The following is a 16,803-nucleotide window of genomic DNA, read 5'->3' on the forward strand; positions in this document are numbered from 1 at the left end:
GTCCGGAAGGCCAAATCCCATGTGAAACGCGTTTTGCGAAAAGCCCGAGGAGGGTTTGCGCGTGCGCAGAAGTAGTTGGCTGAAAAAGAAGGTTGGGATTCTGGCGAGGTCTGGTTGCCCTGGTGATAACGGACAACCGTAACACTCTGCATCCCTCAGCCGCGTGCTTTGGTCCTTTATTTGCGTACTGATGTTTGACCTATATGGTGACCCTCGAGATTTACAAATTTGCAGAGGATCTGGATACTGAGGTGGAAGGCACCTTCCGTTTTAGAGGGAAGGTATACTTCCTTTCCGTGACGCATCCCTTCCACAAAAAGATGCAAACGTACAAACGCTCAATCAACTAAAGGACTCCCGCCCCTCCCCCAACTTAACTCCAGGATCGTGGATCTGCCCTCCCCGCTCTCCCGAAGCTGTTCGGGCAGTGTCCGGACTTCATCGGAGGGGGCTGGAATCCGGCGTCTGCCTCTTCACCCCCAGTATTGCCCAGCTTGACGCACGCGTGCTGACAGGGGAGGGGAAAGGGGAAAGCTTCTCCCGCACATAGCTCGCGGTCAGGGCACACGGGAGGAGATGCCCGGCCAGGGTCCAGTGTCCGAGTGGACGGAGTGCAGTTCTTCCACAGAGCCGCCCACAGGGGCCAGGGCCGAGGGTGGCGGCGGCGGGTGAGGCTGCGGGGCCCTGAGGGGTTTGGGAAGATGGCGATCAGCCCCGGGTCGTGATCCCCGGGTAGAGGAGTGGGTAGGAGCAGGCTGCTCCAGTAGACTGGTCCCCAATGTACTGAAGTGAGAGGAAGAGAGAACCTTTGTTGTGGCCGCGATGGGAAATATGGAAGCCGACTCAGTTTAGGGGAAGGGCTTCAGAGGGAAGCTTAGGAAGAGGGTTGGTGCAATGACTGACTAAACGCGGTGACTGCGACAGTCGCCTGGGTGCCTCTTCTGCCCCAGGGGGCGCTACGAAATCTGCTGGCAATTTTGCGGTCTGGTCAACGTACTTCTACAAAAAAGGGGTTGGCGGGGTGGGGTTGGGGGGTTGGGGGGCACCAAGGGAACAGAGGTTCAAAGAAGCGCTTACAAGTCAAATCATTTCCCTGTGTGTGACATTAGCCACCTTTATGTCAAATTGGGATTCATAATCTGTAATGAGACAGATGACTCTGAATCTTAGAGACACCTTGATTTTAACATTTTCTTCACTCAGTAGTTCCTTTTTCATAAATCCATTTCATTTTGAGCAGGTTTTTACTATTATTTCCTGGATGCTGAAGACAATTAGTTGCTGAAGTTACTGCTGTGGGCAGTACCTCCTTATCCCTTGCATGAGTTATTCCCTAAAAGTGAGAATTGCCCGGTGTTCCTCTGAAGCCCACCGTCATGGCTCCTGCTGCACCCATGGCCATGTTTTTTTAAAAAAATAAATGTATTTGTGGATTTAGGATTTCTAAAGATAGGATGGGGTTGTGTGTTTCTTTTCTGTTTGTCACAGTGCTTGGCAAAGTTCTGGATCCCAGTATCTCAGGGGATCAATGAATTCTTGGTCATTGAATAAATTGCAGGAAGAGGAAAAGGGGAGTGTTTGTCAATTTGAGAAAAGAAAAAATGAACTTGTACAAAATTAGCAACATTCCAGACTAACTTATCAGTTCCAGTTCACCTTAAATTACATACAATAAATTACTTTATTAAAAATAAAGGAAGAAAATATCATGAATAGCACAGAAGCCCAAACAACTTTATTGAGCTCGGTGTAGGAATTAGATTAGGTGGCTATAAAAGTAAAGCCAAATCTGGCTTACAGTAAATCCTTTACAGAATGGTAAAAATCTCAGATAACCCACTTTGAAGAAGCCTGGAGTCATTAGAATATAACCAGAATTACAGGAGAAGATTTGCAAGACATTATTATCTGATGGAAACATGAAAAGTAAAAAGCATCTGCAATACTGTCCTTTTTTCATTTAAAATACTTTCTTTAATGCTTATAAAGCTGTCAATTATTACATATTATTTACATCCCTTTTTTTTTTAAACAGATCAGCTGGATATTCTTATTACCAGAATTCCAAAGGTATTGGTGAGTAGAGCATATAAAGCAGATAATATGTATCAGTAATATGGCTCAGAGAAGCCAGTTTTGCTATAACTACTCACACAATGGAATTTTAAAAAGTCTTCATTAGCATCCTTGGTAAACTCTTTAAGATTTTCAAACAACAATCCAGCAGGTTCTTTGTCTCCTGTTAAGATATCTCACATCAAAAGAGTACTTCAAAATTGCAATGAATCTGAAAAGAACTGTGTTTATAACCGATGTTGGTTGAAAAGGACAGAACGCAACCTGGGGTTTATACACAGGTTGAAGGAGAAAATTCTAAATTGTTCAACTTCAAAGAACATAAAATATTTCTCAATGCTGCTATTTTCCTCTCACTTGAAGTAAAGGATAGAGCTGCTGGAGGTAAGAGGTTAAGACAGGCCCCCAAGACCTCTCACTAATTTTTTGAGGGGAGCAATTTCAATTCAGTGATATATAAACCTGAATTCACTTTGCTTTTCCTTGGAAAATTTATAGTCCTAACAGTTACCTAGGAAAAACACACACATATCTGCGTGTATATACATATATATCACTATTTATTTTATATACATGTGGTTGTTTTAAAATGGAATTGCTGAATCATATAGCAATTCTGTTTGCTTTTTTTGAGGAACCGCCATACTGTTTCCACAGCAGCTGCATCATTTTATTCAATATATTCCCACCAGCAGTGCGCAGGGCTCCAATTTCTCCATATCCCAGCTAACACTTGTTTTCTGTTTTTTTGATGATAGTCATCCTTATGGGTATTAAGTGATATCTCACTGTGATTTTTATTTGCATTTCCCTAATCATTAGTGGTAGTGAGCATCTTTTCATGTGTATATTAGCCATTTGTATATCTTCTTTGGAGACATCCAAAGTCTATTCAAGCCCTTTGCCAATTTTCAATTGGGTTGTTTGTTGCGTTTAACTATTATTATTATTGTTTTATTTTTTATATTTTTTAGAAGATGAAACCCCCTTGATGGCAGTTTCTCTTTTTAAAAAAATTATTATTATTATTTTTTTTTTTTTGCGGTACGCGGGCCTCTCACTGTTGTGGCCTCTCCCGTTGCGGAGCACAGGCTCCGGACGCGCAGGCTCAACGGCCATGGCTCACGGGCCCAGCCGCTCCGCGGCATGTGGGATTTTCCCGGACCAGGGCACGGACCCGCGTCCCCTGCATTGGCAGGCGGCCTCTCAACCACTGCGCCACCAGGGAAGCCCTAAATTATTATTAATTAATTAATTTATGGCTGTGTTGGGTCTTTGTTGCTGCGCGCGGGCTTTCTCTAGTTGCAGCGAGTGGGGGTTACTCTTTCCTGCCATGCGTGGGCTTCTCACTGCTATGGCTTCTCTTGTTGCGGAGCACAGGCTCTAGGCGCGCAGGCTCAGTAGTTGTGGCGCATGGGCTTAGCTGCTCCACGGCATGTGGAATCATGCCGGACCAAGGATTGAACCCGTGTCCCCTGCATTGGCAGGTGGATTCTTAACCACTGCGCCAACAGGGAAGTCCCTAAAGCTCTTCATTTTAACACTGCCTCATTAAAGGGATAAAATGTGTGTTATTCTATCTTGAGTCTAATGCAGAATAGAATTTCGAAACTATATACTGAAGGCAAATGAATGATAAAATATTTTTGAAAATCTTTAAAGCACAAATCCTGCATGTATATTCCTGTTTAGTATGGTCTGACATACAATAAACTAAAGAAATAAGTTACTGTCAACATTTTGCATCTCAGCTGAGTTCAAAATAATTTTGTCCATATGTAATGATTATATATCATTATATATAGTAAATATTTATAAATATCTTAGATTTTTGTGTGCTCTAAAACCAAATGGCATATCATAATGTCTCTTCAGATTTAACAGTCTGACTCATACTGGTATTCCAGGATAATCAATGACACATGTAAATAGATGGATCTTAATAATTAATTTGTTAAACTTATCTTTGCTTATGAAATTCACATAATAATGTCCTTGCCTACAGATAGATTCAAAGATGGACACAAAATGAACTCACACATAGCCATGCTGCAAGAGTTATGGAAAACGCCTCAAGTTCAAACAATTCACATCCCTAAGTCAATGACAGAGACATCCTTTCTAAAGGTATGCTAACCAAATACCAATACTTTATTTAAATACCGATAGTCTTTGTATTCAGAGCTGAACTTTTTATTGAAGATAAGCTAGTTAGAGGGTAAGGCACTGTAGAAGACAAGTACACTCAGCACATTGTCTAGGAGTCCATAAATATCTGCTGGGTAAACTCATGAGTGAATGCAAGGATTTTATCATTATAGATTCCCTATCATAAGAGTTCTTTCAGGGTTTTATGATACTTTGGATCTAATGTACCTTTACTCAGGAAGCTCAGTGCCAAGCACAAAGATGCTTGAGGAAAGTTCCACTCTAGAGACAGAAACCCAACCTCATAAAGATTTTGCTCAAGGACCACAAAATTAAAAGCAAGTAAGTAAAGAAAATGGCAATAAACACTTCATAACTGTTGACCCGTATTACCCATTAAAGATCATAGCTGGCAGAAGTACCCTCTCTAGAGCAATATAAATTAGGGTTACTAAAGATCTGTGCAAACTGATAAGTTATTTCTGACCAACATTTAATATTTTCTCTGTATTTATTATCTATTCAGTTCAGTAAATCTTGTGTTTGTATGTATATACACATGCATATATAGTGGAGTCTTGCATTTTAGGTGAGCGTTAACTTCTAAAATCAGCTAGTACAGTGAAAATCTTAGTCAAAATTACTTATATGACTGGGACTTCCCTGGTGGTCCAGTGATTAAGACGCCATACTTCCACTGCAGGGGGCACAGGTTTGATCCCAGGTCAGGAACTAATATCCCACATGCCACTAGGCACGGCCAAAAAAAAAAAAAATTACCTATATAAGAGACCAACAGACTACCCTCAGTCTGTCCAACACCGAGAGTTATTCTTCTGGTGCTAGAAAAGACTGTTTCTAAGACTAGAGTAATTGTGTTTCTTTTAGGTACCACTTTTGAGGTACCACCTCAAACATCATATTCAGAAGGCAAGATGCCTACACTCACTGAGAGGCACATGGGAACTAAGACTCATTGACAGACAGCAGATTCACACTTTCCTTATTCTTCTAGGGCAGTGTTTCTCAAACCCAGTGGGCATCTGAATCACTTGAGTGGAAATGGCAAACAGAGTCACTTGTACTATTTAAATGGCCATTTCTTTCTCTCTTAATTTTTTGGCCAAATGAACATTCTATCCTTTCAGATATGGAATATTGCCAACCTCTGTTCTACAATGCAGCCTATAAATCTTGTTTTGTCTTCTAGCATCCAGACCTCACCTTAGGCCAGAAGCGTTACCTGTGCAGCATTGCTAAGATCTATAATGCAAACTATCTGAGGACGTTAATGAAGAGGCAGTACATGCATGTGACCCAGCACAGCTCACAAAAACCAGGCAGGTGCACCTCCAGGTAGTTTCTCACTAGTTCTCACAAGAAACAAGAGGGTGTTCTAACAGAGGTGATTTGTGCGACAGGTGTCCTCACTCATCACAGGAGCCACCTCAGTTCTCGTTACTCACAGAAGCAGCATTACCCCTGCACTACATGGCGACACCAGCTGGAGAGAGAGGACTCGGGGCCTTCTAACATTGCAGCTGCATCTGCACCTGAGATGATCATACAGCATTCCCTTTGGCGACCAGTGAGAAACAAAGAAAGGTTTGTTTCCTACTCTTTAAGAGAAAAATGTACCCCTCAATTTTATTTGAGCTAAATGACATTAAATCTTGTGTTCCCTAATATGTTCACTTTATTAAATTCAGAATAGGTTGGACAAAAAGCACAAAAGAATGCTATCTTATAGTCTCTTTACTGAGCTGCCTGGGATATGTTACTGTTTTTAGAACTTTGTGGAATTGTAAAAATTTCGATCAGCTAAAGATATGGAAGACTGCCCTTTTAAATGATTCCCACTCAAATTTAAAATAATACAAACACTTTCAAAAGGAGAAGCATATGGTGGCTTATGCACAGGGGAATACTATAAACAAAAAAGGAAAAAGGAAAAAAGAGATTAAGATGCCTGATTATTCAACCTGCGCTACAATCGTTAGCTTTGCATCTCAGGGTTAGTATGTCACGGGAGAATTCAGGGTCTGAAAGGGTCTCTTTGGTGATGCCGGCAGCTTAATAAAAAGAACATATATGGTCTTCCACATGCATTTGGCAGCTGTTCACTGTGCTGGTTCCAATTAAGATGCTTCTCTTTCTTACAGTTTAAAAACTGGATATGCATCTAAAACAAGATGTAAGTCACTGAAGATTTTTAGAAAACCAGGCAGACTGTTCATGCAATCAGGTAAATGTGGAATTCTTAATATATGCATTTTTAAAGATGTCATGCTAAAAAATATTAAACCCAATATAGTTCCATTTCTATTAGAGAAGACATTAAAAAAATTTAGAATGTGACTTGCTTATATTGCTCCAAACAAAACTAAACATGAGGGCTTCCCTGGTGGCGCAGTGGTTGAGAGTCCGCCTGCCGATGCAGGGGACATGGGTTCATGCCCCGGTCCGGTAAGATCCCACATGCCGCGGAGCGGCTAGGCCCGTGAGCCATGCGCGTCCGGAGCCTGTGCTCCGCAACGAGAGAGGCCACAACAGTGAGAGGCCCGCGTACCGCAAAAAAAACAAACAAAAACTAAACATGAAATCGATTTCTGCTTTCATTTAAAAGAACACACTGCTCAGGGACTCCTGCATGCAGGATCTTATTTCCCCGATCAGGGATCGAACTCATTGCCCCTGCAGTGGAAGCACAGAATCGTAACCTATGGACCACCAGGGAAGTCCCCAGACAGCAATATTTTGTATAGAATCAAATAGTTAACAAAGGGCTATATCACCTATACCATTTTGTTTAATATTCAAACCAGTGGAAACAAACCAATTATTATTATCAAAATTTTACAGAGCAACTCAGACAAATCCACATTTGGGAAGGATCAGCATAAAGGATCCTTCTACCACAACTACAGAATATCACAAAATGAAAAAGGCAAGAGAAAGACTGAATGCTCAGAAATATTCCTCAGAATTGATAAAGTGGAAAGGATTAAGTGGAAGTTAAATAATTTCCTAGTTACTACCACAGTGAGTAGGGAAGTTGGTAGGAAACAGGGAACTTAGGCCTTCTGAACCCATATCCTACTGCTGTATGATAGCACCACTCAGCTCTGCTGTAAGTACCATACCATGCCTATCCAAGAAATGAGGGAAATGGCAGGGGAGAAGGTAAGTCTGGTTCCAAAAAGAACAGCTGGAGGAAACCACAGATAGAGGAAAAGTCCCCATGGTCCCCCAAGAGAAATGAGAAGGAACTTAAGGAAAACAGAGAATACTGAAGCTATAACTTCCCCCAGTCAAAAGATTTTGAAAAGCAATGGGAAAATAGGACTTAGTAACAGAGAATTTGCTATACAATAACTTGGCTAGAATACAGTACTGGGCATCTTATTTTAAAAAATAAGAGATTTAGGGGGAGGGGGAGATAATCAAATTTTGAAAATTGCAATTTGTTTTTGCCGAAGGCTTATTAAAAAAGTAGGTCATTTTGAAGGTTGTTCTTGTATACAAATCTCAATTTTCAGGATGAAATACTTTATTTCCAAAACAGACATTATAAACTCTTATTTTTTCCTTCAGTTTCCACAAATGATTCTGAATCATACATGAATGAAGAAAAAAAGGAAGATGATTTGCTAAATAAGTGTATGCAATCAATGTCAATTGAAGAACACGGAGAACATCTGATGCTAACTTGACAATCTTGAGTATTGGTGATGTGCCAAAGGTGGGGGGAAGGGATTGTGAATCGTGTCCTCTCTACATTCAGTATTGTTATTCACCACTAAGTCATTAAGTAATTTTAGTTTGTTCAGAAACTTTTACTACCATGTAAATGGTTTGATGTAGTTCCATGTACGAATATTTTGTGTAATAAAATTTGTGTGAAATATATGCGTGTAGTCCTAGCTAGGTACAATTAAAATTCTTGTCACCTAAAACTGAATTCTTCTTCTTTAAATCTGAAAAATACATTGTATAATTCTCTGTTTACAGTAAGTCCTAAAATAGCAACATTAGAATATCCTGGAAATATTTTCCAAATCAGGCTGAGGAAAACTCTGAATATCCTGATATAGAATAGCATTTGATAGAGGTAACATCCTGGCTTGCTCAATAAATATTATCTGCTTGAACACAAGTTAAAAATGGAAATATCAATTTGCCCTATTTTATGAAAATTGCCAAACACTTGGACTCTTAAACTAGATTTAAGTTGGGAATAGTTGTATTAATGAAAGCATTGTTCACATTACATTTTTGCTCTAGTGTGCCTGCCTTCTAAATGTTTTAGAACATTAGTGTTTTAAATTTTTATTTTTTTAAATTTAACTTTTTGAGGTATAGTTGATATACAATATTATGTAAGTTGCAGGTGTACAACATAGTGATTCACAATTTTTAAAGGCTATACTCCATTTATAGTTATTGTAAAATATTGGCTATATTCTTTGTGATGTATAATATATCCTTGTAGCTTATTTATTTATACATAATAGTTTGTACCTCTTGATCCTCTACCCTATCTTGCCTCTCCCCAGTTCCCTCTCCCCACTGGTAACCACTAGTTTGTTCTCTACATCTGTGTTTCCTTTTCGTTATATTCACTAGTTTATTTTTTAGATTCCACATATAAGTGATATCATACAGTAATTTGTCTTGCTCTATCTGACTTATTTCACTTAGCATAATACCCTCCAAGTCCATCCATATTGTTGCAAATGGCAAAATTTCACTTTTTTATGACTAATATTACAATGTGTATGTACGTATGTACGTGTGTACATACACACACACACATACACACCACATCGTCTTTATCCACTCTTCTGTTGATGGACCCTTAGGTTGTTTTCATATCTTGGCAATTGTAAATAATGTTGCTATGAACACTGGAGTGCACGTATCTTTTCAAATTACACAGTAGTGTTTAAAAAAATTTTTTTGTTAAAACGTAAAGAATAGGGCACTTAAAAGCAACAGTCTGAAGAATCACTGATGATTTACTATGTCAATATGGTATTCTATTTAGTTAATAAAATCTGAGTCCAACATTATGACCTAGAACGTTTTAAGAAAGAGCTCTGAAAGGTCATCTCATCTACCTTATCACTGTAACACTTGTCTGCAGTTTCATTTGGCCTCTTATTTTCATAAGTTTTAAAAATTAAAACACAGTTTATCAAGAAAGTATAAATGAAAGGTAACTGTTTATTACTGGAGAAGAGAAGAATGTATACAAGAAAATCTAGATTCTTTCTCCTCATGCACTACTTTGGTAGTAAAGTTCCAAATATCAACTATGAAGATATTTACAAGGATAAATTTTTCTTAACATGTGACCATTTACTGTGTGGTGGATGTTTTTTCATAGAAATCATATACTTAAACTAAATATAATCTTATAGTTTACAAGAAGCTTAGAACATTGTATTAACAGAAGACGAGATTACATTTTACTGCAAAATATTATAAAAGTGATACAATTTTGTGGCTCTTAAACATTTAATTACTTGAGTTGAACAGCGGAATGGAAAAAAAAAAAAGCCCAACAGAAATATCATCAGGACACGCCTCGCTTTAAGATTTTTTGTATTCAATTCGTTCTACTTTCACGTCGTCTCCAATTAGCTGATACACATAAGTGACAACTGTAGAAGCTTGGATATCCATCAACACAAATGAAGGAATAATGTTTCTGGAAGAAAATATAAATAATGTCAGTGTTTTGTACTAAAAAGCAGTAGCACTATAAATTTCAATTTAGGATGACAATTTGGATTCAAGGAGAAATCTGGTTGTTAGACATATTAAAAAGAATAATCACCAACAGAAGATTGCCAAAAAGGCTATAATTATTTAAATAATCACATTTCTCTTTTATGAAATGTCACTTGTACAATTATTAACTTTATGAAACCCCCAAATTCCCAAATTGCATACTACTTACGTTTCCAAGGCATTATATGCTCCAGTGGCAGAACCTGGATTAATGTAGAATTTATTTTCATGCTCAAATGCTTCAAATTTATGTGTGTGTCCTGAAATAAGAATATCCACATCAAACTGCCTCTGCAACAGGGCTAAGCTGGCCATATCTCCCCATGGAATAACTTGATGTCCATGGATCAAACCAATTTTGAACTGCCCAACAGTTACAACTTTCTGTTCTGGATAATTCAGATTCTAAAATATGAAATAGACATAAGAAAAACAAATATTTTAGAGACATAGAGGTTTAAAAAATAACCTTCTTAAATATTCAATCTCATATGGGTGTTTTACTACAGTGCTCCACAACCAACATATTTGTTAAATATTTGATTTCTTCTCAATCTCTAAGGCTGCAACGGTGCTCAAAACATAATTTACTTTAGGTACACTGGAACTTATCATGCAATCCCTTTGTTGAGTTTTTTTTTTATAGAATGAGTTCTTTTCGGCTTTCTGTAAAGGATAATTCCCCCAAATTTATGTTTCCTTTATCTAAGAATCCAAGGAATATGACCTGTAAGCTAGGATATGTTCAAATTATATCCCAGGTTTTAATAGTTACATAGATGGCTTAAAATAATAATGATAGTTAAACTTATGTAGCACTTAGTATGAACCAGGCACTATTCTAAGAAGTTTATAAATATCAACCTATGTAATAATTACAAACAATCCTAAGAGGTAGATTCTATTATGACTCCCATTTTATGGATGAGGAAACTGAGGCACAGAGAGGTTAAAATAACTTGCCTAGGAGCACACGTTATTAAGTGTGTGAGCCAAGATCCAAACCCTGGTAGTATGGCTCCAGGGTCAAGCAAAAAATTTAATTCTTGCTACTGAAACTATCTTTAGCATATCATAAACAGAACCCCTAATATATTTTTAACAAATGGCAAACATATACTCGAATTATTGACAAGATGTCTGCCCCTTCCCTTCTCATCCCCCCACCCCACTTTTCACTTTCATGCCACCTCTAGTTTATTCAAACTTAAAACCAAAAAAAAAAAGCACCAATGAATTTAAATAGTTTATGAAAAAGCTTATATTCCTAGGAATAAAAAATAAAATTTTCATACTAGAATCAGGTTTATTAAGCTATGTCATACAATGTTAGCACTGTCATGGGTCTTAAAAATCATCTATTCCAATCATATTTACATAGTAGGGAACTAAGAAAGAGGATGTAACTTGCCTAAAATCTCATTATTAATTAATGGGCAAAGTTGGAACTCCAGAACTCCTTATTTTTCCTTTAAAGTTAGGTTTATTGAGGTAAAATTTACGTACAGGAAAATTACCCTTTTTGGTATACAATTCAAGGAGTTTTGACAAATGCATACAGTTGTGTAAGCACTGCCACAGTAAGATATAGAAAAGTCTATCCCCTTCTCAAAACTCCCTCATGCCTGTTTATAGTTAACCTTTGAGATAGGGAGCCATGGCAGGGTTTTCAGCAGAGAAGTGATGTAATCTTCACCTAAAAAGGATCACTCTGGTTGCTACGTGGAGAATAAACTGTGGAGGGAGCAAGGATAGAGTCAGGAAGCTGGAACACAGTAAAGTGATAAGTAGCTTGGAACAGGGTAGCAGAGGTGGTGGCGGGGTAAGTTCCTGACAAAAACTTTTTAAACTAAATGATAGTACTACAAAAAATATTGACAAAACCATATCAATTTAATTAGAACAAGTATGTAATATGTTTATTAAGTAGTCTAAAATCAGTGATTTTCAAACTGTAAGGGAGGGGTATGTGTAATAATTTTACATTGGAAAACTAAAAAAAAAAAAAAAAAAAGCAAAACAAACCTTAACAGTTGAGAAACTCTGGTCTCAAAAATAAACCTTATATATAAAAATCAAGAAAAGGAAATCTTTAATTAATATATAATCAACACAACAGGAAAAAAAAAGGAAAGGGAATATTTGGGAAGGGAAAGGGAAGTACATCACCTCATCGAAGTCTCCTCTCACAATATGAACATCACCAGCCAGAGTCTTGAGATAGTCATAACTCTCTTTGGTGCAAAGGTTTCCAGTGCAGAGAATGTGCTGAATCTTTCCTGGCACCAGCAGTTTTTTGAATTTAGCTGGCAAACTGTTGCACCGGTGTGGGATGTGCAGGTCTCCTAATACCAACACCAACTTTAAAGTTTCAAGGTGAGAAAAGGTGTAATGTTAAACATGATTTCAAAACAAGATATTCTCCTCCCATAAGTCCTCTTTTAAATTAAACTAATCAGAGATTCCAAAACCCAAAAGAGCAGAAGTTACTCACATAGTTCCTATCATGACCACTTAAACACACATATGATTCTAAATCAATCTTCGTTTATTTGGGTCATAAATAGGCGTGCACACAATACAGGTAATCATTCTATTTATCAAGAATAAAATCAAGCTTTCTAAAGCGATTCATTCAGAGACCTATAAATTACACTCAAAAAAAATTGAAAAATGAAAAATATACTACCAGGCCCTATGGAATTTGATATGGTAATTCATATTTCTGCAGTTTTAATGTAAAACATCATATATTGATTCCAGGGATGTTAATAAAAAGAATGGTTAAAATTATAGAGGAAAAAAAGTTAACTCTATAATTTACTAGACTGACAACTATTTGGAGGAACAGTAGCCAAAATTTACAATATTTGTTACTTAAAATATTAACTATACATTGCAGAGGAATAAAAACAGCCTATGTTGCAAAGAGTTTCAATAGGGCAAACATGTGCTTCTGAACTATAATTTTGTTATCTTCTCTTTCCTTCATCATTAGACATCCTGACTGTCATATTTTTGTTTAGATCAAACTGTCTATGTATCTTCAGTTTAGTTCCCAAACTTAAAATAACATATCAATCTTTCATGTGCATTAGAGCATTAAAAAAAGAGAGAGATCAGCTAAATAAGTGATGAATTCAGCAGGAGGTGGTTTAGAGTTGGAACAATCTCAGACGACAAAACCAAATTCTGCATATAAATATAAAAGAATTAAAAAACCTCAATCCTGCAGATTTTTAATTTTAAAATTTCAAGATTTGACATATATACACCACTTAACACAATAATGTCAAAAAGATCATTTAAAAATAGTATTCGCAAAAAACAAAACAAAACAAAACAAACAAACAAAAAAAATAGTATTCGCCCTCCAAAGGACAAGAGAATCAATTTCTCCATGTCCATTGGTATAAGCACCTTCAGACGAGATCTGGCGCGTTCAGGGTGGTATGGCTGCAGACAGTATAAGCACCTTCATTCTATGACAGGATGCTTTCCCACACAGATATCCCATCCATAAATGTACATGCCCTTTAACTGGTTCTAAAGAACGCATTACTATTCTTTAATATTACCAAACATTAAATATCTAAAACAGGATAAACAGCAAAGTTTGGCCACTACAGACTTTGTAAGTTGAAATTAATCAAAACCAAAATGTGTAAAATTAAAATTATTACCACAATAAGCTTGATTCATCTTGCAACAAATATCAAAATGATTACAAAGGAAAGGAAATGTTATCAGGATATAAAGTAACTGAGGTAACACAAGGTTACAAAACTAGCTCACTTTAAAAGAAATTATTAAATAAGCTTCTTTACAAAGAGTAGTTTCAGCTGGTATTTGCTCAATGACATATTGTTTCAATCCAAATCTTAGTGGACAAAACATCTATGAAACTAAAAACCACCACATAATTTCCACCCTCAGTGATAATCAATACAAAAGTACCTGGAGATAGAACAATCTTCATCTTTAGAGGGGGATCCCTTCAGATATGAATTGAAGTACATAGTTAATGTGGGAAGCTGGCATTTGAGAAAAAGGTAAAAAAATAGATTTCTATATTAAAAAAAAAAGAACCTCAAACTCATAAATTAAGGGTATATGTCTATAACAGGTTGAAAATGTTTGGGCCTAATAATGAATGAGCTGTTCAATCTGAATGTGGTAGAACGAACATTAGTAAGACATGATACTTTATAATGATCTATGAGCTAAATTCTATAATGTACTGAGGATTATGCCCAAGTGTACCTAGACTATTAGCAGTCTAAAGATATAACTATGAATGGCCACACAGAAACTATTTCAAATTAGTAAGGATCCTTACTAGGACTTTGATTTCCTGCAGCTTTTTAAGTTATAGGGGGAATAGTGTCACATAACAAATACCATACTTTGAGCAGTGTCTTTGCCCAAATTCCACACTTTGGACAGTTCAGGTTAGACATAGATTACAGAGTCTTTTAAGACAGCAAAAGATCCTGGAAATGGCAGTCTTGTTAAATTCAAATAAAGAACCAACCTAATCAAAGCATAGGAATTTGGTTACTTCCTATTTGATAGACATAAAAGGGTGAAATCCCAGTAACAGCACCCAACCACCATTGTTAGTAGGAGCTAAGAGAAGAAACTTACTCTGTGCCCAGCCTTAGTGGAATGAAGAAGTTGATTGCAGACAGGGGAATGAAAAAAAAAGGGTGAAACATGACCAATGTTAAAAGAAAGCAACGAAAAGAAACAAACCAAAAAAAGAACAAAAAACTCATCGAATGAATATGCAAACAACTGTTAATGATTTCTGAGTGTTATGAAAGAAAATGTTAAAAATCAGCTTTGCTCAAAACATTACCAAAAGAACCATTTGCTGTACTATTAGATATCTCTCTCTCTCACACACACACACTTAAAATTTTTTCGACTTTTCCTAATCTCATTCGCCACTTTGACTCCCATCCGTTTTGTTTCCTGTTCTGTTTAGAATTTTATTTGGAAAATTCATCAGCAATAGCTTAAATGAAAGCTAACATTTTCTGGATCCTTTAGGACTAATTATTCTTCAAGTATATTGATTTTAATCCTCCTATGTTTAAAATTCTAGTAGTTGGAAAATTATGCTGCAGCTAGGTCATTTTGTACAGAAGATCTAACACAGCACTGTGAATACATTATCAAGTATTGGATGTACTGGATGATAAAAGCAGACACCTTCCTCCAGCTAAATCTGGACTTTCCCCACACTTGAATTTGCTGCCCATAGACTCTGGATACTACTGTATATTGAACATTTCTGGTCTCTTTTGCCAAATAAAATGCTTTTAATTGTAAAAGAATTGACTAACTCTAAATTTTGCCCAGTTCTATTTCACATGAAAAGTGATATTTCAGTACAACTACCATGAAAAAGTGTTCACCTCTCAAAAAAACTTCAGAAACATTAATATAGAAATCATGTCAGGTAATTTCATCTTCTCCCAGGGATAACTGTCTCAAAATTACTGTAAACTGGACTACTCTAATCTGGAGTCTGTTTAGAAGCAAAAATCAAAAGTGGGATTAAAGTCTCTAACATACATAAAGAAGCTAAAGAACCAGAGACCATGAATCTTTGGCTGTCACGTCTATAAGGCACCTTAAAGGCTGCTGGTCATAGAATCACGATCATCTTAAAAATGCAATAGATGTTCATCAGAGAGAGAAGTCTCTTTTCAGCAACACAAATACCAAGATCATGAGAAATCCTTTTAAAACCGTTCTTCACTTTGTAGGGGGTCAAGGGCACTTTGAAAATCTGATTACCGCTATTAGCCCTCTCTGGCAGCAGTTCCCGAGTTTTCACGTACGCAGGCCTTGGGGTACCGACCTCCTGGGGGTGAGGGGATGATCTGGGTCAATCTGATGGACGAATGAGGTAAAGCTTCCCAAACTACTCCTTGCTGCCAACAATGACCCTTTCACCAGAAAAACGTTCCAAAACGTATTTCAAACCATTTCAAGGAGTTCGAAAACCATTAAGGAATCCTGCTCTAAAGGGTCGCAGCAGCCTGAGGAAGTAGTTCCAGCAACCCTAAAAGCTAAATCCAGTCCTTTTCAGGGCCCACTGCCACATTTCAACGGCAGCTGCACGGTATTTCAGGGGCGAAGGGGACAGCTCTTATCCACTTTCTCTAGACAGCAAACTAAATGGTAGTTTGCTTCTTCCCGTTTTGCCTCCGAGAAGCCAGCTTTCGCCACATGGGGGTGGTAACCGGTGGGTTACCTACTAGCGGGAGGGGCTTTTTGCGCGAAAGGAGCAAGGAAACGTCTGGAAGCAGCGGAGTTCCCGTGCTCCTTTCTCTGGGACGCTCGAGGCACAGGCCCAAAGGCCTTCCCCGGCTCGGGCGTGAGGGGCTCGTGACAGAAGCAGCAGCTGAAAGGGACCCTTTCCCCCCTTGGACGTCCTGTGGCTCCTGGGGCTGGGCTGCGAGGCCAGGGCTGGCCGCACCCAGAGGTGGCCGCTCTTTCCTCCCTTGTCTTTCCCCAGGCCCGGGCCCCGGCCGCGCCCGCCACGGCCTCCGGGATCGTTTAAGCCCTCGCCCAGAGACTCCCAGCGTCTCCCAACGACGCAGCACCCCAACCGAGAGGCAGGCCTCTGTCGCCGCAGCTGCCGCCCTCACCATCCTGTCACTGGGCTCCGCTCAGTCACCACAACCGCCGCCGCCCTCTCTTCCTCAGACGCCTCGACAACCCGCCCACCTCGCTCACAACCAATGAGAAGAGAAGTCGGCGAGAGAC

The 16,803-nt window shown here is 38.2% G+C and overlaps 2 protein-coding genes across 4 annotated transcripts; one reads left to right on the plus strand and one right to left on the minus strand.

Annotated features, from left to right (window-relative positions):
• Positions 1-121: 121 nt before the first annotated feature.
• On the plus strand, positions 122-9,884 carry FAM216A (family with sequence similarity 216 member A). 2 transcript variants are annotated; one of them, XM_019950508.3, is made up of 7 exons: positions 122-668; positions 2,036-2,070; positions 4,082-4,203; positions 5,435-5,564; positions 5,646-5,829; positions 6,387-6,469; positions 7,819-9,884. In XM_019950508.3, exons 1-7 carry the CDS (start codon positions 577-579, stop codon positions 7,935-7,937), a joined length of 765 nt encoding a protein of 254 aa, XP_019806067.1. In that variant the 5' UTR covers positions 122-576; the 3' UTR covers positions 7,938-9,884. The 2 variants fall into 2 exon arrangements, with proteins under 2 accessions (XP_019806067.1, XP_019806066.1); XM_019950507.3 differs by having other exon boundaries at positions 124-668; positions 2,036-2,076.
• Positions 9,431-16,790, minus strand: VPS29 (VPS29 retromer complex component). Of its 2 annotated transcripts, XM_004310837.4 has the most exons (5): positions 16,686-16,703; positions 14,668-14,679; positions 12,190-12,381; positions 10,190-10,425; positions 9,431-9,937 (listed from the first exon to the last, which is right to left on the minus strand). In XM_004310837.4, the coding sequence occupies exons 1-5, from the start codon at positions 16,686-16,688 to the stop codon at positions 9,820-9,822; spliced, it is 561 nt and encodes a 186-aa protein (XP_004310885.1). In that variant the 5' UTR covers positions 16,689-16,703; the 3' UTR covers positions 9,431-9,819. The 2 variants fall into 2 exon arrangements, with proteins under 2 accessions (XP_004310885.1, XP_004310886.1); XM_004310838.4 differs by lacking the exon at positions 14,668-14,679 and having other exon boundaries at positions 16,686-16,790.
• Between the last annotated feature and the right edge of the window lie 13 nt (positions 16,791-16,803).

The sequence above is a fragment of the Tursiops truncatus genome, chromosome 13, assembly GCF_011762595.2.
Source record: "Tursiops truncatus isolate mTurTru1 chromosome 13, mTurTru1.mat.Y, whole genome shotgun sequence".
Taxonomy (NCBI): Eukaryota; Metazoa; Chordata; class Mammalia; order Artiodactyla; family Delphinidae; genus Tursiops; species Tursiops truncatus.